Source organism: Periplaneta americana, chromosome 16, assembly GCF_040183065.1.
Source record: "Periplaneta americana isolate PAMFEO1 chromosome 16, P.americana_PAMFEO1_priV1, whole genome shotgun sequence".
Classification (NCBI taxonomy): Eukaryota; Metazoa; Arthropoda; class Insecta; order Blattodea; family Blattidae; genus Periplaneta; species Periplaneta americana.
The window spans coordinates 75,015,673-75,036,360 of record NC_091132.1 but is presented as its reverse complement, the minus strand read 5'-3'; the positions used below and the strand labels follow the sequence as shown (position 1 = coordinate 75,036,360).

General features: G+C 34.0%; 1 protein-coding gene across 1 annotated transcript; it reads right to left on the bottom strand.

The window, feature by feature from the left end:
• Positions 1 to 2,776: 2,776 nt before the first annotated feature.
• LOC138716449 (androgen-dependent TFPI-regulating protein-like) lies at positions 2,777 to 19,756 on the bottom strand. The gene is made up of 5 exons (XM_069849552.1): positions 19,559 to 19,756; positions 15,626 to 15,775; positions 10,983 to 11,200; positions 4,648 to 4,802; positions 2,777 to 2,989 (listed from the first exon to the last, which is right to left on the bottom strand). The coding sequence occupies exons 1-5, from the start codon at positions 19,712 to 19,714 to the stop codon at positions 2,937 to 2,939; spliced, it is 732 nt and encodes a 243-aa protein (XP_069705653.1). The 5' UTR covers positions 19,715 to 19,756; the 3' UTR covers positions 2,777 to 2,936.
• Between the last annotated feature and the right edge of the window lie 932 nt (positions 19,757 to 20,688).

The following is a 20,688-nucleotide window of genomic DNA, read 5'->3' as shown; positions in this document are numbered from 1 at the left end:
CTTTGGGAGCACGAGTTGCCCATCCATGACTATGTCCATCAAATGTGAGAACAGGCATATTATAGGCCTACAGTACGTATAGGCGGAGAACCGTTTCCTTGGGGAGGGGCAAAGCAAAACCATAGAATCCCCATATAACAAGGTTATGGGGGACATCATTTACCTCCTCCCCCCGTTATAGCTTGACCGTGGTACAGTATATCGGAATATGACCATTTAATTTAATAAAGGTACGTTCCTTACAGTTGTTACATTCATATCCGCGATGTTTCGGATGGAGTTGTATGGAGCTTGAACTGTAGGTACTACAAATATAATAGGGCATAATTTAAAACAATCTCCCTCTTTTTCTCTCTCGTACAGAAACACTTGCATACATCAATAAAACTACGTAACAGTGCTAACAGAAACTCTCTTATATGAAGTTTGCCTTCCTGAAGATATCATATGAAATGTAAACTCTAATTATTTTATTTAATTTCGTCTTTAAGTTTACATATTATACCGGGATCACTTTTCTTTTTTCTCCATTGTTGTCCAGTATGTTATTTATGTTTCTCCAAGTGGAGGCCTGAATACCTGCAGACTTCTAACACATGAGTACAGGCTGTTACAAAAGAAACATTACAATGCTTCCTTTCTCAAATGAGGTATAGAAATTCTTATACAGAGACTTCATTTTATTTTTACTAACATTTCTAATATTAACCTGGCTATACCTTTGCTACCCTCTTCCACGACTGGAGTTCGATGATACTGGCGTAAAATACAAACAAATCACTTTACTAGGTATAGGAGGGAAGACAAGTAGTTCATCCATTTACGTAAACTAGGAATTATCGCGATTTTGAGTTTGATAATTTTCATTAGGTTTTCCTTTAATCAAAATACAGTATAGTATTAACAATAAGTGTTTTTACTCATGAACTGAGCTATCCATTCGGACATATTCATTATGCAGTGTATATTATACTGTCTACAGCACATTAGCGTACAATTTAGAGAATGAAGTTAAATTGAAAAATAATCATAATATGGATATTTAAACACATTTTTGAAAATGGTGGGCGTTCATTTCGATACAGGCTTCAGTTTTTGTGCATATTATCGCACTATAGACTATTGTACCTAATTCCAGTTACCAGTTTCGTCCTTCGTACTAGTAACTCATGTGGAAATAATTCTGTACTTAATCTATAGGCTAAAAGAGTACCTTACGTACTGTAAATTCAATCTTCATTTCTGCTCAATCCGAAAAGATAAAATTACTTAGATATGCTATCGACTTTCCATCCAAGTAGTTACATTGCAGGGTCGTAGAAAGGAAGGAGGTCCTTTTATTTAAGTTATTTTAAACAGTTGTATAATATTACGTAGACGCCCAATTGCTAACAGAAATTAATGTTTTCAGAAAAGAGCTAAGACAGCCCAGCCATTAGCCTTTACAGAGAGGCGAGCAGAAGTAGGTGGGGAAAATCGGGATGCGACGTAGGAAAACGGACGACAGTACCTGTACGAAAATATGATTCAATATTGAAAACTCTGAAAAACGCGAATATATTTATGGAACGTACTATACTCACTAACTCAGTACTGTTTAGTATCACCGTAAGGCACTTTGACTGCATGCGCGGCCTTGGTTCTGTGTGGAGGACGATTGGAAGTTTAGTAGTAGAAGGGATGGGAGTGAAGTACATTCAAAAACTCAGGTACAATAAAAATTGAAGTAAAAATAAAATGACGTCCCTGCATATTCAGATATTTAAAATAAATATTATAGTCCAGACATATGATCTGAAGACATATTGAATTCAATATTTTCTAACGTTAATAGAAAAAAAAAACAGAGTTGAGACAAGTTTGGTGGGGCAGAGATGGCGGGCTTATGTGAGGGCGGCAATGAACCTGCGGGTTCCTTAAAAGTCATTTGTAAGTAAGTATCATTTGTGAGGTTCAGACTTGTATTCGGACAGTTGACTAAATAACAACAACAACAGCGGCGACGGCAACGGCAACGGCAGCGGCGACGACTACGACGACGACGACGACGACTCTTTAAATATCTCTCCTAATAAAAGTTTTGGCATTTAGAGGATGGGAAACAATAAGAGCTAAAATTATATTAGAAGGAAAACCTATTGAACAGTTCAATTGCTTTAATTACCTCGGTTGCAACGTGTCATATTTGAAAAACAAAGATTTTACACGGAAAGACATCAAACTTAAATTTTACGAAGTGGTAGCAGTTCCTGTGTTGATGTATGATGCAGAATTTTGGGTTCTAAGTTTGAAAGAAGAACGCAGAATAGAAGCTACAGAAATGAGTTTTTTTAGATATGTGGCTGGATATACTTTATGGGATAGGAAAAGAAATGACGACATTCGAAGAGAACTCAAAATATTCAAATTAACAGAAAACATATCTCCTTATAGGAACGATTGGATGGACCGAATTACAAAATTAATTTTAAATTATAAACCGGAAGGTGTAAGGAATGTTGGCAGACCGAGAAGGAGATGGATACAACGGTTGTAATTCATGAGATCAGAACGAGCCAGTTATGGCTTAAATCCTGATAATGATGATGATGGTGATGATGAACGTTCTATTGTGTTGATAGCAATTTTATTAGCCTTTACAGTTTTTCTTATTTCCATTTGTTCTTGTAGGCCTATTTATATTATTATATTCTGTTATTATTAAATGACCATCTTAATTTAGCAATTCGATTAAGGTCCGAGGAACGAATGTACACAATTAATTGATAGAATAATGTACAATGTTAAATGTATATATTTAATAATTAAACACATCTGTGATACACAGTACAAAAATGTTGCTGTACTCAGCATATATTATATATAAATTAAAGAATATTAGATACTAAAATCATACGAATACACGTGACGGAAATGTCACTACGTGATGAGAATTATCATCTTATTTTTTGTGCACTTAGCTTTTCGTTGATCCTCTCGAGCTCGAACGCTGAAACATAATTAAAACACCTTAATTAGATTTAACCTAGTTATTTTAATTAAATTGCACAAAAAATTCAATATCTGTGAAATATATGACTATTAAATGACGTAACTCCTGCATTGTACATAAGCGTAGAAGCCAATTTAGTTTTCGATTTTTGCCTATCATGTCTGTTTATGAGTTTTTAGTATATGAATAATAATAATAATAATAATAATAATTATTATTATTATTATTATTATTATCATCATTATCATTATTATTATTATTATTATTATTATTATTATTATTATTATTTTACAGATATTGGAGAAAAAATGGGAATATAAGGGTACAGTACATCAGTTGTTCATATATTTCCAAAAGGCATGTGACTCGGTTAAGAGAGAAGTTTTATGTAATATTTTTATTAAATTTGGTATTCCCAAGAAACTAGTTCGATTAATTAAAATGTGTCTCAGTGAAACGTACAGCGAAGTCCGTAAAGGCCAGTTTCTGTCAGATGCTTTTACAATTCACTGCGGGCTAAAGCAAGGAAAAATATATCTTGTGATAAACTGAAACCGTACAGTAGTGGCAAAAAGAACCGGACCGACACTTGTAGCTGATTTCAGAGCCTTGTTCACTCCAGAGCACGATATACTGGTAACTAAGACTTTCGTGGTTCGAATCCTGCCTGGGAAGGAAACTTTTTTTTGTTCCTTATTCGAATGTATTCCGAATACTTTTCGATTGCAGCGATATTTTACTACTTAATTAACTTATTATTCCCAGAACATGAATTTTATCAGCAATCGAAAAGTATTGGGAATAAATTTGAATAAGGAACAAAAAAAAGTTTCCTTCCCAGGCAGGATTCGAACCACGAAAGTCTTAGTTACCAGCCTATCGTGCTCTGGAGTAAACAAGGCTCTGAAATCAACTACAAGGGTCGGTCCGCTTTTTTTGCCACTATTATACATTATTATTAATTGTAACTAGGCTAGACACATAATTACGTAATTTCTTATTCTTATATGTATAGGTAAATTAATTTATATTGTAGCTTATGAAGATTTTAATTGCTAATTATTGTATTTTAATACAATGTTATTTATTCATTCTGTTTCTTATTCTAAGGTCATGTATGACTGACACAAAGACAAGACGTTTCGTTACCACCCGACTGGACATGTTTGTTTTGCTGGTTTGTTGACGTTGAGAGCTGTATTACTATTGTTCATTCGGTAGATATAGGCCTATAGTCCAAGCTCACATAACTTAAAATTTTTGGTACGAACTTATAAAATAAATGCTATAGACCCGCAATTTTCGTTGCCAATAATTCGAAACCTATGAGCGTTGTATGGTCTCCGAGACCTCTTTTAAGATTCCGCTGTTAAAGTTCTGATCTACCGGATAGGAATGGAAAGACGGTATGTACAGCACATTAATTAAAGTTGCTACGGGTCGTAATTTTCGTTGTCAATATTTCGAAACGTATGAGTGTTGTTTGATTTGGTTTTGCTATGCTTCATCTTACATCATAAATTTCTATCCATAACCGAATTATCAAAATCGGCGATTCGAAAGTGTACCCTCTCCTTGTTATTCATTCGGAAATCCAACTTGGTCTGTTTTATCTCGTACTCATTTTGGTTTGCTGAAGTACAAGTTTCACTTACCAACCAGCTTGGAATTGAGGAGTTCGCCTAGAACGTACAGGCCAAGCAGGAAACCAGTGGAAACCACGAAGAATGCGATCCTAAGAGGCCAGCTGTCCAGCACCTTGTAGATAGGGTAGATCCATGCTCCGTCATACAGGAAAGCGTTAAGGAATCTGCACATAGTCAAGTTTCATTTCATTTGTATTGTGGTGCGATATTTCTCACGTTATTATTATTATTATTATTATTATTATTATTATTATTATTATTATTATTACTATTACTAGGCTTCGAGACTTCGGACCCAATAGAGCAGTTCAGTGGGAAATCCGCATAACGGCGTAATGAGTATAGTGATAAAGCGTATAGTAGGTGGGAGTACTGTAGAATGAATGCCAACAAAACCGCAAAGAAAAACGCTCTGGATTTGAAGGTTCTTACAAATAATTTGGTTTTCATACAAACCCGTTTTCAAACTGTCTGAAACTATTACACGGTTAGGAAAGTCAGAGCAAGAGAGCCGGAAGCCCTCAAATTAATTGAGAAAATGACGGACAGAATTAATGAAACACCAAATACACCGGTTACTGAAGTGTAAAACAGAAGTGGAAATCAATTTTATGTAAAAATAACGGATGTGGAACATTGTGTAACATAAACAGCAAATTAGTGGGCATAGAGTCACCCGAGAATAAAGGACTGTCTCTTAAAGACTGCAATGATGTTAGATTTTTTCGTTTTGGTCCTATCACATCATGCGACGTAGAGCTCAGCTTTCCACAGTACAAACTTTGGCAGATAACCGAAAAAGATTTACGTTTCAGACACTGAGAATGTATCTTGTAGTAGGTACATTGCAATTTGGTACTGTAACTGCACTTCCTAAAGTAGACCAATAGGATAAATGAAAAAAATTAAAATTGCTACATGCTTATTTCCATTATCAACACTGTGTATAATTAAACACAAATGTTTATAAAAGACAGGAGAATAAATGCTTTTCACATTCTTTTGATATTGTCATTGTGTAATGTATATTTACGTTCAGAATGTACATATGTGTGTGTTTCCCCATACTACCGTACTCTACTCTAAATAGCTACGTTGTTACCTCAACACATCTCTACCTACCTGCAGCGAGTCAACAACCTACAGTGCATATACAGTAAACTTATTGTATCGGGTCCAAAGTCTCGAAGCCTGATTATTACTTTAAGCGCATTAAAGGCAATTGCGGATTATTTCTTTATAACAATAAATAAACTCATTTTTAAATGAAATGACCAGCAAACTAGTAAAAAGAGCTGAGAAAAAACGCGTACGTACGCTTCTTGGGAGATCGAATAATAATAATAATAATAATAATAATAATAATAATAATAATAATAATAAAATAATAATAATAATATAATAGTAATAATAGTAATAATAATAATAATAATAATAATAATAATAATAATAATACTCACTGCTCAGGTATGTAGCCTACAATTTATATTCAAAATTACAAATTGCCAGTGAAATGTGCTAGATACGGTAGTCTACATTTTTAATTGCACTAAAAATTTCCTCTCTATGTAGTAAGTATTCATTACAACATACAGTACTTCTATATTTAGAAATACAATACAAGGTGATTCACGAGGATTTACCGTCACTTACCGAAGACATTCTGAGCAAAAAATGTCATAAACATGTGTCCTATTCTCAATATTTTCAGAGTTACACTTATTCGAGGTTGTTTGTAAAATACCATTTTTCTTTAGTTTTAAGGGTAAAAGAATATTACAGATAAAGAAATAACTATTTAGGAGTATCATTTCTTTAATTAGCTAGTATTCTGAAGCTAAAAATGTGTTGTGAATTCCATAGTTGCTTCGAACAGAATTTTTTTGTTTCGATTTTGAACTACAAAACTATATTTTTCTTACGCATTTATCACAACAATTGTTACAGTCATGCCACTCTTGTAAATTCTTCAAGACTGTACATTAGGATGCATAATTAAACTGTAAAGAATCAAGTTTCTAAAGTCGTATGATTTGCAACAATTTTTGTGATAAGTGCGTAAGAATAATGTAATTTTTAGTTAAAAATTTAAAAACAGAATCAGTGCAAAGCAATTAACAACACTTTTAGCTTCAGAACACTTCTGAATAGTTCATTCTCTATTTATAACATTCTTTTACCCTTAAAACTAAAAAAAACAAGCATTTTACTAATAACTTTAAATTAATGTAACTCAGAAAATAATGAAATTAGGACACATGTTTACATGACATTTTTTGCTCAGAATGTCTTGGGAAATAAGCTCCGTAAGTGGCGGCAAATTCTGGTGAATCACCCTGTAAATGGTGATTACTTTCACGTGTTAATTTTAACTAAGTCTATAAATACCTATTTGACTAGTTTCGGTTTAGGAGCCATCTTCAGAACTGCTGAGGTCGTGCATCGCTCCCGGTGAGGGTGCATTTGTGTTGTGTAGTTTGGAGTTAAATAGTGTATGTGTTCTGAAATTCAGTTGCGTGTTGAGGATTTGTTGTGGGTGTGTTTTTGTATATCTGTATATTTTGTATTGTTCTAGTGTGTGTTTAGTTTCTGGGTTTTTGTTTGGATATGTAGAATTTCCATGTCTGTGTCTATGTCGCTGTAGGTGTGGTTGGCGTTTGTGATGTGTTCTGCGTATGTGGAAGTGTTGTGTGATTTGGTAAACGCCAACCACACCTACAGCAACATAGACACAGACATGGAAATTCTACATATCTATCCAAAAAAAAAAAAAACTAAACACACTAGAACATAGGAAATAGGCCTATATAGATACACGAAAACGCACCCCCAACAAATCATCAACATACAAATGAATTTCAGAACACACACACTATTTAACTCCACACTACACAAAACAAACGCACCCCCACCGGAAGACGAAGGACCTCAGCAGTTCTGAAGATAGCTCCCAAGCCGAAACTATTAACTAGGTATTTATAAACTTAGTTCAAATTAACACGTGAAAGTAATCACCATACATTGTATTCCTAAGTGATATAGTGTTAAAAGTTGTGTAATCAAGATGTGTAATACTTTTATAATTCTCGTAAGATGGTTTTGAGTGTTAACTTAAATATTGCGATCTAGTATTTTGTATTGTTACTGCTATTAATAGCCCAACTATTAATAACTATATTTATTAATTTCTTCCAGGATAAATTTTGTAGTATTTTAGTTAAAAGGTAGGCCTAATGTCAATCTCTTAGATGAGCCTGTTTTCTCTGTTTGAAAAAACTGTATCAGGCACATTAGCATTACTTTTCTGTCATCACCGGCCATTCCCAGTTAATTCGGCACTGAACTTTTTCTTCGACAATAGCTGGAGTGAATTTGTAGTTCTTCTTAATTGATCTTTAACTTAGTTTTCTTCTACGTTGTAATGTCTGGGTGTATATCTCATTCTTATGAGGTACGAGCTCCCACCTGTGATAATGTATGCCGAAAAATCTGTGAATTTCAATTCGACGAAGTTCTTTCGTTTCTGCAGTGAGAATAGTTTTCTTTTGCCTGTCACGTACGCGTGGTATTACAATGTAGAACAATTGCATGCAACCAAATTTTAAATTATCAATTTAGGCATGCAGTAACCTAATCCATTTTTATACGTATGTACTCGAGTTGAACAACAGCGAGAAAGCAAGACTAATAGCGCCCGCAAAGCCGAAAACCCGCACGACAAAATTGCCTACGTCGTTGATGCAAAAACTGCTTGTGAGTGAATCAAACAAGCGTTCAAGACGTCGGGAGTGGTCAACTCTCAAACGTCAGCAGCCTTGATCTTTTTTTTTTTGAGATCAAGTGTGCAATCTCAAGTAAAAAAAGTATTAACGCTTTATTTAATATTATGTTTTATGTTTTTTATAAATGCACAGACACGGAAATTTTACTTGAAGCAAGTAGAGCGATCGGTTTGGAAGTAAATCCCGAAAAGACAAAGTATATGATTATGTCTCGTGACCAGAATATTGTACGAAATGGAAATATAAAAATTGGAGATTTATCCTTCGAAGAGGTGGAAAAATTCAAATATCTTGGAGCAACAGTAACAAATATAAATGACACTCGGGAGGAAATTAAACGCAGAATGAATATGGGAAATGCGTGTTATTATTCGGTTGAGAAGCTCTTATCATCCAGTCTGCTGTCCAAAAATCTGAAAGTTAGAATTTATAAAACAGTTATATTACCGGTTCTTCTGTATGGTTGTGAAACTTGGACTCTCACTCTGAGAGAGGAACATAGGTTCAGGGTGTTTGAGAATAAGGTGCTAAGGAAAATATTTGGGGCTAAGAGGGATGAAGTTACAGGAGAATGGAGAAAGTTACACAACACAGAACTGCACGCATTGTATTCTTCACCTGACATAATTAGGAACATTAAATCCAGACGTTTGAGATGGGCAGGGCATGTAGCACGTATGGGCGAATCCAGAAATGCATATAGAGTGTTAGTTGGGAGACCGGAGGGAAAAAGACTTTTAGGGAGGCCGAGACGTAGATGGGAGGATAATATTAAAATGGATTTGAGGGAGGTGGGGTATGATGATAGAGACTGGATTAATCTTGCACAGGATAGGGACCGCTGGCGGGCTTATGTGAGGGCGGCAATGAACCTTCGGGTTCCTTAAAAGCCATTTGTAAGTAAGTAATAAATGCAAATTTATTTTAGATTTTTTTCTATTTATATAACCATAGGTAATATCTGATAATGGAACCAGAACGTTTTGATAACTACAATTTTTTTGTATCAGTTAAACATCTCTAATATTATTTGTTTCAATGATGTATGTTATTCAAAGTTACGAAATTTTTCCACGTCGACCAAATGCTTTTTCGAGAATGATGAGCGAGACTCGAAGCGTACGAGAATGACGAGACGAGACTCGAAAGACAAATGCAACGAACACAGCGAACGAGAGCGGCAGTTAGTTTTGTTCATCTCTAGTAACTACAACGCATATTGAATTTATATTTCATAGCAATAAGTATGCCTAACAAATCTATTTTTCCCATTTTTATTCATATCTGATGACATAAAATTACATATAATAGTGCCTTAAATGTCTGCCGTTGTGGCTGACTGGAAAGCGAGTGCACTTCCGAATAAAGCGGTCCGATTGATTCCTGGCTCGATTCCTGGCTTGGGCGGATAGTTGTCTACATTACACGGGAATGGGTGTTTGTTCCTTGTTTTCTAATTAAAATGAGACGTTTCTGTTGTGGCCCTATGTCGTGTTGATCGGTCAGTCAGGGAGACTCTGTGTGTGACAGTCTTGTGTTGGTTCAAAGAAAGGCCAGAACATTTAGAATCTAGATGTTGTAGCGCTTCAAGAAGAAGCAGAAGAAAAAGTGCATTATGTTGTATTTTTACTCCGCCTTCCATTCCGTTGTTTATTACTAGATGGTTATTACCTTCCGAAATGTTACCACGGATAAATTGTAACGCAGGAGTGAAGTTAGTCCTCCGAAAGTAGCGTTATATCAGTTTTTACTATATGAAATTTTTCAGCTTGGAAGTAGTTATCTTAATTACTTAAAAATGACTTTTAGAGAACCCAGAGGTTCATTGCCGCCCTCACATAAGTCCGCCATCGGTTCCTACCCAGTCCCTACCATCATATCCCACCTCCCTCAAAACCATTTTAATATTATCCTCTCATCTACCTCTAGACCCCAACAAAGATCTTTTTCCCTCAGGTCTTCCAGCTAACACTATATATGCATTTCTTTATTCACCCATACGTGCTACATGCTTTGCCCATCTCAAACGTCTGAATTTAATGTTTCTAATTACGTTAGATGAAGAATACAATGCGTGCAGTTCTGCGTTGGGTAACTTTCTCAGTTTTCCTGTAACTTTATCTCTCTTAGTCTAAAATGTTTTCCTAAACACCTTATTCTCGAACACCCTAAACCTCTGTTCCTCACTCAAAGTGACAGTCAAAGTTTCACAACCGTACAGAACAATCGATAATATAACTGTTTTATAAATTCTAATCTTAAGCTTTTTTGAAAGCAGACTGGATAACAAAAGCTTCCCAACCAGATGAATTTTTCCACCTTTTAAAAGTACAAACTTCCAATATTTATAGTTCCATTTCGTATTATGTTCTAGTCACGGGACAAAATCATATACTTTGTTTTTTTCTGGATTTACTTTAAAACCTATCTCGAAAGTAGTTATCTACATTTTCATAATTATTGTTTTTTTTTCATCTAGTGTTGTTCACAGATGTATATTAAAATTTGTAGACAAGAATAATTCGTAGGACCCTTAAATTGAATTAACATGCAAACACTTACAGAATATCGTAGATGGTCAAGTAGATGGCCAAAGCTGCTAGACCCAGACTTCGCTTGGAGTAGCGGTGGCGTGTGAGTCGCATTTCTATCACCAGGGCGACGCTGACGAGGGTGTGCGTCGAGTGGTTTGTCCAGAACGGCATGACGACATCCAAAGAGTTCGGGAACACCAGCTCGCGGTCGATCATGTACAATCCCCAGAACATTGACGACACGAACTGTGAACCAGACGATTGGCTTCGTTATTGTTACGCGAAAATAACCTAATAAACGGCATTTACAGTAGAAGCACAATCTAGTATATACAGTCACGAAGCTTGAGTTGTTGAGGGTACTAGAAACAATAGACTGTGCCGGTACTATTTCGCATTGTCTGTTATGAAGCGACAGTAGCGATCCTAGTGGTTAGCAACTATCTATGGATGCATATTTCCTACGTATTGAGCTTCGTGACTATACTAGACTGTGGTAGAAGTGTGTCAACATTATTCTTGGTGATATTACTATGGCAAATAATAATAATAATAATAATAATAATAATAATAATAATAATAATAATAATAATAATAATAATAATAAATTGGCCTGGTTGGCCAGTTGGTATAGCGCTGGCCTTCTATGCTCGAGGTTGCGGGTTCGATTCTGGGCCAGGTCGATGGCATTTAAGTGTGCTTAAATGCGACAGGCTCATGTCAGTAGATTTACAGGCATGTAAAAGACCTCCTGCGGGACAAAATTCCGGCACACCGGCGACGCTGATATAACCTCGGCATTTGCGAGCGTCGTTAAATAAAACAACATTTAAAAATCTAACATTTAATATAATAATAATAATAATAATAATAATAATAATAATAATAATAATAATAATCTTTCTTATTAGGATTTTTCTATAATACACTAGTAAAGTTATTCTTCACCCAAAGAAATTTTTCTCCTCCACAAATCCCTATCCTCAGCATCTTCTTCAGTAAGATCTCTTCAAGACGTACTCCTTCTGGCGCCATCCATCCATTACTCGCTTGGTTTTTCCTCGTCTTCTCCTTCCCTCCGCAATCCACTCCAGCATCGTTTTCGGTATTCTTACATTTTTCATCCTCTACATGTGTCCAAACCATTTTAATCTCCTTTTTTCTATTACTTCAACAATATTCTTTTGTAACTCAATTTCTCTAATTCTTTGATTTATAATTTTTTCCTTCTTGATTTTCTTGCTGATTCCGCCAGAAGTCAATTTCAGTAGCCAATAATTTGTTTTAACGTATTCTGTCTAATGTACAAGATTCTGCCCCGTATATCATAACACTTTGTACCAATCTCTATAAATTAGGATTTTTGTTTTATTTAAAATTACTAACCACTACGTCTGTTGACTAAACAATGTCATGATGACTGAGAATTACATTTTATTTATTTTTTTAATTAAGTAATTAATTTTTTTTTCTTTCTTCAAAATGTGCTAAAACGCAGTGAATACTAAAATAATTGAATGTATGAATTTTCTGTGGAGGGCAAAATAATTTTGCGGACCGGCGGATGAAAAACACTGCGATAAAGTTGGCCTATACTAAGGACCCATGTACCTATATTTAAAGACTGGAAAATTCAGGCGTTTAGTAATAACACTACATTGCCTTGAATCCAAGATTAAGACGATTTCAGAAAATACTCGAACGGATTAGATGATGGTGAAATTTGAAGGGTCACGAATTAAGTGCGCGACTGTTGGGGTTCCAACTGACCTCAGATAAAGATGTCGGGTCGCTGTGAGGGTCACTGCGACCTAACAGAATCCGTGTCATAGACACAACAAGGAGCGAAGTCCGCTGATAGCATTAATATTGGGTAGAGTTATCTTCTGCACGTGACGCAGGAGATCCGGGAACGCGATGACTTCATTCACAGTCTGCTGCTGGACTATAGTTGATGTCAATCTACGGTTAGCGAAATGGAAGCGTACTACACTTCCTCAGACTGATGCCATCACGCCGACACCGTTTTTGGTTAATGCTATTGTAATCATGATCATTGATAATAAATTCTGAAATAAGAGAGTGACGTTGGAATGCTAGAGAGAAACAGGAGAACCCCAAGAAAATTCTCAGGAACCTTGGCTTTATCCCCGACAAATATGCCTTCGCCATTGTCGCGTCTGCAGCTAAAAGTGCTGGTTTTACATCCTGGCGGCCCGGATTCGATCCTCTGCCAGGTCGTGATGAAATTTATGATGGATAAAATAAAGACGTTGCAGAGGGTTTTTTTTATCGCGGTACTCACGTTTTCTCTCTATCATTCCACCACACTCCAGCTCCTCATTTAGTCTGTCATCTAGTGAAGCCATGCCAAAGTCAGATGAAGGGGAAAGTATGATGTCAACCTCACACCAAATCTTTTAGACACGATTGACGTTCATCCATCACTCTCAATCTCAAACTTGCTTCAGTGGCGGATAGTAGGCCTACATAAAGTCATGTTGTAAAAGCAATCACCAATCTAACATAAATTAGGATAATACCGATAAATTCACACACAAACTATTGAACATTTCTCTACTTAGTGATTAACTGATCGTAGATACGTCTTATTTTCCACTAATATATCAATATTCGGCTAGATTATGTTAGTACATAGACACAAAACAGAGGCAAAATGATAATCATTTAACCTTGACAATAACAACAAAATGAAGAACATGGATTACAATGGTTAATTTTCAACAAACAATACTATTAAATTTTATAGAAAGAAGTTAAATATTACAGAAAATATTATCACATTCTCCCTAGTTCAAAAGAATCAAAAGTGTCTGGGCACAAGTTTGTTTCAATAAAGATTACAGACCACGGAGGCCTACAGGTTAGCGAGAGTTTAAGGCTTCCAACTTCGCAGACAGTGAAAATTAGTAGCAGTAGGGATGTCAGTCCTGTTTGCCGTCGTTATCTGCAAGGAAATACCTCTTGGTTTTCATTTATGTTATACTATTCGTAATTGTGTACAACAATTTTGCAAACAATATAAGAGCAAATTACATTGCTATATCGAAATCACATTCATGTAAGTTAGCATTTTTCATGCATCTGGAGACCGGAGAGAAAGATTTAGAATTTCTAATATAGAAAAGTTTGTGGAGTCCCATGTCTTTCATCGGAATATGTAAGCTGACACTGTTTAAATAATAATAATAATAATAATAATAATAATAATAATAATAATAATAATAATAATTCTTGAAGTACAGCGTCGTTGTGTGGTTGGTTTTGATTTAAAATAAAGAGTTAATGAAATAAAATTGCATTTCATATGAATAATTCCCGGATGAATCGATCAATATTAGGTCCCCTACTTTTTCTAGTGTTCATAAATGATCTTGCCCCCCCCCTAATAAAAGATGTAGGTCATCCCATATTATTTGCAGATGACATAAGTATAGTAATTACAGACAATAACTCCAACACATTCCAATCTTCAACAGAGGAAATCCTCTTCAAAATATGTGACTGGTTCTCAGTCAGTAAATTAGTATTAAATTGTAACAAAACTAACATAATTCAATTTAAATCCTGTCCAAATTGAACCTCGCAAATTTAAAGCTCAATAATTAACAATAGATCCCTATTAGAAACAACAACCAAATTTCTTGGCTTAAAAATCGATAATGTGTTAAATTGGAAAAATCATATTAAAGAAATTACCCCCAAACTAAATTCAGCTTGTTTTGTTATTAGAGCTATGTAAAAGATAGTAAATATCAATACCTTAAAAACAATATACTTTGCATACTTCCACTCGGTAATAAGTTTCGGAATAATATTATGGGGAAATTCCACAGAGAGTAACAGTATATTCCTATTACAAAAAAGAGTAATTAAAACAATAGTAGGTGCCAATCTAGAGAATCGTGTAGGACTATTTAAAAAAAACTACAAATAATGCCCATGGCTTGTCAGTACATTTTTCATTAATAATTCTCCCCGTACGTAATCGTGAAAACTTTGTAACTAATTCAACAGTCCATAGCATAAATACGCTTCAAAAAATGATTTTCATACTCCATTGGCAAGTCTATCGTGCTATCAAAAAGGAGTGTGTTAGGCCTATATGGCAGTAAAATTTTTTAATAGCCTCCCTATCGATATAAAAAATGAAACTCAAAACATAAGATTATTTAGGGCCAAATTAAAGAAGTACCTAATTGCTCACGCCCGCTATTCTGTAGGCGAATTCATGCCATTCAGTAACACTTCATGAAATTGATACTAAAACTTTGTGTTGTACTAGTAGACTATACTGTAAACCTCGTCTGTATGTATTTGATCTAGACCATGACTATAAATTAAGACTTTTTAATAGTATTAAGATTTTTGACTTGTTCCATATTCTAGCTGTGAAGCAATGTATGAATACCACGGAATGTTACAATACAATACAATACAATACAATATTCTCAGACAGTGAACGTGAAGAAAATCTGGCTAATAATAATTCAGGAGAAATCGCAGTAGACATGCGGACAGGCAGACAAAACGGCATGCGTATTTTCCGCGAAAATCTAGAAATAATTTTTTTTCCAGAATCAAAAAATTTTCTCTAATAAAGGAAATAAAAATTAGTAGCATACAAATTTTAAGTGTGAAGCCACTTACCAGAGTGCCAGGGAAGAAGAGTGATGTGAATATGAAATCCTTGACGCGGCGTATCCATTCGTTTGCCTTGTGTGGCAATAACGACTTCGCTTTACTAAGTCGCAGAAAATCCTCAATCAGGCAGATGGAAAAGTATGTCGTCTGCACACCCTGCAATAGGCAGATCACAGGCCATCAAAATCATGCTAAATAAAACTCTTTTCCATTTGAGAATTTCTGTCTAGTCCAAATTAAAACTTAATACAGAAATAAGTGAAGGCAGTGTGTACGAAGAATAGCAAAATGAAGCTCTGCAAGTGGATTATGTTGAAAGATCAAGTATAAACAATAATTATAGTAGACTAATAATAGTAGATAATAATAATTAATAATAATAGAGTAATAGATCTGTACGACCAACTTAACATGACACAGTAATTGTGGATAAACAAAGACACATTATTTATGCACATGACTGTACTGCTGGCAAGCAGCCTTTAGAACAAATACTGTGATAAAATTAACAAATATTTACAGTTGGGGAATGAAATTAAATACCATAACAGCAAGAGAGGGTCATTATAATTCCAATATTTAAAGGTTGCTTAGCGAGAAATTTCTAACATTTTTCCTAAACCTATGGAAAACTAGGTATACATTTAAGGTCGTAGATAAAGGGACAGAAAGTAGATAATATAAGTGACACATGTTGCTAGGAACGTTCTGATTGACGAAAAGTAACGCAACGCTGGATGTTTTTTTCCCCCCAATGTTTATTATATCGGTAAGTTATCTTATACTTCGTAAATTTGGCAACGTTATTCTATTCCATTTTTGTAAGTGTGGCTATTTCTAACAATTTTGTAACAAAACTATTGCACTGTTAAGACGGACTTAGAACTTTAATCAAATAAAATATTATCAATCGTCAGAAATAGAAATATAATTTCCGCCAATTAAAGTCGTATGACTTTTATTACGTATTGCAACTTTCTTTAAAGACAAACGCAGAATTTTTACAAAGTAACATCCCAGCCGCCTACAGAAACAAATTTAAAAGTTTCACATAAAACAGATATAACTTGGAATTTTAATCAAGTATTGTCTCATAATGACTTTCATTACATATTGCAGTGACAGAATAATAAACATTGATTAATTGTTCGGAGATTAATAAGAATGAAATGTTGATCAAAGATTGAATAATAATAAGAATGAAAGGTTGTTCAAAGATTGGATAGTAATAATAATGAAAGGTTGTTCAAAGGCTGGATAATAATAAGAATGAAAGGTTGTTCAAAGATTGGATAATAATAAGAATGAAAGGTTGTTCAAAGATTGGATAATAATAAGAATGAAAGGATGTTCAAAGATTGGATAATAATAAGAATGAAAGGTTGTTCAAAAATTGGATAATAATAATAATGAAGGGTTGTTCAAAGATTGAATAATAATAAGAATGAAAGGTTGTTCAAAAATTGGATAATAATAAGAATGAAAGGTTGCTCAAAGATTGGATAATAATAAGAATGAAAGGTTGTTCAAAGATTGGATAATAATAAGAATGAAAGGTTGTTCAAAGATTGGATAATAATAAGAATGAAAGGTTGTCCAAAGATTTGATAATAATAAGAATAAAAGGTTGTTCAAAGATTGGATAATAATAAAAATGGAAGGTTGTTCAAAGATTGGATAATAACGAGAATGAAAGGTTGTTCAAAGATTGGATAATAATAAGAATGAAAGGATGTTCAAAGATTGAATGATAATAATAAGAATGAAAGGATGTTCGAAGATTGGATAATAATAAGAATGAAAGGTTGTTCAAAGATTTGATAATAATAAGAATGAAAGGACATTCAAAGATTGGATAATAATAAGAATGAAAGGATGTTCGAAAATTGGATAATAATAAGAATGAAAGGTTTTTCAAAGTTTGGATAATAATAAGAATGAAAGGATGTTCAAAGATTGGATAATAATAAGAATGAAAGGATGTTCAAAGATTGGATAATAATAAGAATGAAAGGATGTTCAAAGATTGAATAATAATAAGAATGAAAGGATGTTCAAAGATTGGATAATAATAAGAATGAAAGGATGTTCAAAGATTGAATAATAATAAGAATGAAAGGTTGTTAGAAGATTGGATAATAATAAGAATGAAAGGATGTTCAAAGATTGAATAATAATAAGAATGAAAGGATGTTCAAAGATTGGATAATAATAAGAATGAAAGGATGTTCAAAGATTGAATAATAATAAGAATGAAAGGTTGTTCGAAGATTGGATAATAATAAGAATGAAAGGATGTTCAAAGATTGGATAATAATAAGAATGTAAGGTTGTTCAAAGATTGGATAATAATGAGAATGAAAGGATGTTCAAAGATTGGATAATAAAAAGAATGAAAGGATGTCCAAACATTGAATGATAATAATAATAATGAAAAGATGTTCGTAGATCGGATAATAATAATAATAATAATAATAATAATAATAATAATAATAATAATGTTGAAGAATTTTATAACGATAAGAATGAGAGAATGTTCAAAGATTTGATAACAGTAAGAATGAAATGATGTTCAAAGACGGATTAATAATAATGAAGAATGGACGTTCAAAGATGAGATGATAATTATAAGAATAAAAGGATGTTCAAATAATATATGTGATGACTACGATGATGGTGGTGATGATAAAAATGAAAGAGTGTTAAAAGATTGAATAATTATGAAAATGAAAGGATGTTCAAAGACGGATTAATAATGATGAATGAATGTTCAGAGATGGGAGATAATACTAAGGCTAAAAGGATGTTCAAAGGGGGGATAATAACAATAATGAAATATGTTCAAATACTGGATAATAATAAGAATTAAGAAATAAGAAAGTAACAATAGATTGAATCTGTTAATCAATAGTATGCAGTATGGAAGAAAAAAGTGAATATTTTAGAAGTTAAATTTTAATTGTCTGTCAAAAGCAAGATGGAAATACCATCAACAGGAGGAAGGAGTTGAGGAGAACAAGCGTTGTTTCACTTAACAAGAAGAACAGGCAAGAGGGCTAATCTCTCAACATGAAAAAGCAAATTAATATTAGATATCATTAACTGTGAACATTTACTTACTTACTTACTGGCTTTTAAGGAACCCGAAGGTTCATTGCCGCCCTCACATAAGCCCTCCATTGGTCCCTATCCTGAGCAAGATTAATCCAGTCTCTATCATCATATCCCACCTCCCTCAAATCCATTTTAATATCATCTTCCCATCTACGTCTCGGCCTCCCCAAAGGTCTTTTTCCCCTCCGGCCTCCCAACTAACACTCTATATGCATTTCTGGATTCTCCCATACGTGCTACATGCCCTGCCCATCTCAAACGTCTGGATTTAATGTTCCTAATTATGTCAGGTAAAGAATACAATGCGTGCAGTTCTGCGTTATGTAACTTTCTCCATTCTCCTGTAACTTCATCCCTGTTAGTCTCAAATATTTTCCTAAGCACCTTATTCTCAAACATCCTTAACCTATGTTCCTCTTTGAACCATAAAAAACAACCGGTAATATAATTGTTTTATAAATTCTAACTTTCAGATTTTTTTGACAGCAGACTGGATGATAAAAGCTTCTCACCTCAATAATAACAGGCATTTCCCATATTTATTCTGTGTTTAATTTGCTCCCGAGTATCATTTATATTTATGACTGTTGTTCCCAGGTTTGAATTTTTCTATCTCTTCAAAAGATAAATTTCCAATTTTTATATTTCCATTTCGTACAATATTCTCGTCACGAAACATAATCATATACTTCGTCTTTTCGGGATTTACTTCCAAATCTATCTCAACTGTGAACATTTATATTTAAAATTATTTATAATTTTATTTATTATTATTTTAAATTTAAAAATATTTTTCCCAACGTAATCTCTGATGCAGGTACTCACGAAGTTCCAGCAGGTGAAGTAGCGCATCTTGAACTTCTTCATGACATTCTGTACGTAATCATCGTCGGACTTGTTGAAGTCTATTTGCGTCAACAAGTAAGAACTGACGTAGGTGTGGTGCAGAAGCACGAGAAAATGGAACAGCGTGGCTAGCATCGTTGTGTGCGTGTATGGATCTAATTCCGGGGCGTCCGCTGAGACTGCCTTTATACGTCCCTTAGGTAACTATCTTATCGCGTCGCTAACCCCGGATAAACTTCACTTCCACTCAATAGTGGCTTATTATGACTCCATTCACTCTTAGACTGTGCAAACTTCATTAGTTTTTGATGTGCAAGAGTAACAAAAAAGAACGAAGAAGTAAAGTTTGATTATTTCCATGATTGCCACGATAGACTGTCAGGTCTATATCGATTCCATACCATATGTTTGTTCCTATCGTGTCGGTGCTTCCACTTTCACTCTTCCATCGTTATCGATTGAAATCAATGATATCTTGCAATTATTATTCTACTACAACTTATTCTATGCATGTGTGACTACCAGTTTTTTTTTGTTATTTATCTTTGTTAATATCGATATAACTTTAGCAGTTTCGTTTTCTGTTGATTCTCTTATATCCCACCAATGGTTTTAAAAATCCCACTTCTTCAGCTTCAATTTTGTATTTTTAAGTTAATATCCAGCATGCTGAGTCGTAAAGCAAAGATCACACACATCACACCCATATCTTTGTGTAATACAGTATAACTAGTAAAATTCATGTTCTGAGAATAATAAGTTAATTAAGTAGTAAAATATCACTGCAATCGCAAAGTATTGGGAATAGATTTAAATAAGGAACAAAAAAGAAGTTTCCTTCCCAGGCAGGATTCGAACCACGAAAGTCTTAGTTACAAGTCTATCGTGCTCTGGAGTGAACGAGGTTGTGAAATCAGCTACAAGGGTCTGTCCCGTTTTTTTTTGCCACTACTGTACATATAATATGTAAATGATTATATAACAATTACAGAACAATTAATGTGATAGACTTTGTTATCTAAAACTCGTAAGTTAAACAGAATATAATATGTTTATTTATTTTAGGTCTACTATATAATTTTTAGAAATATAGAATGCCTTACGATTTC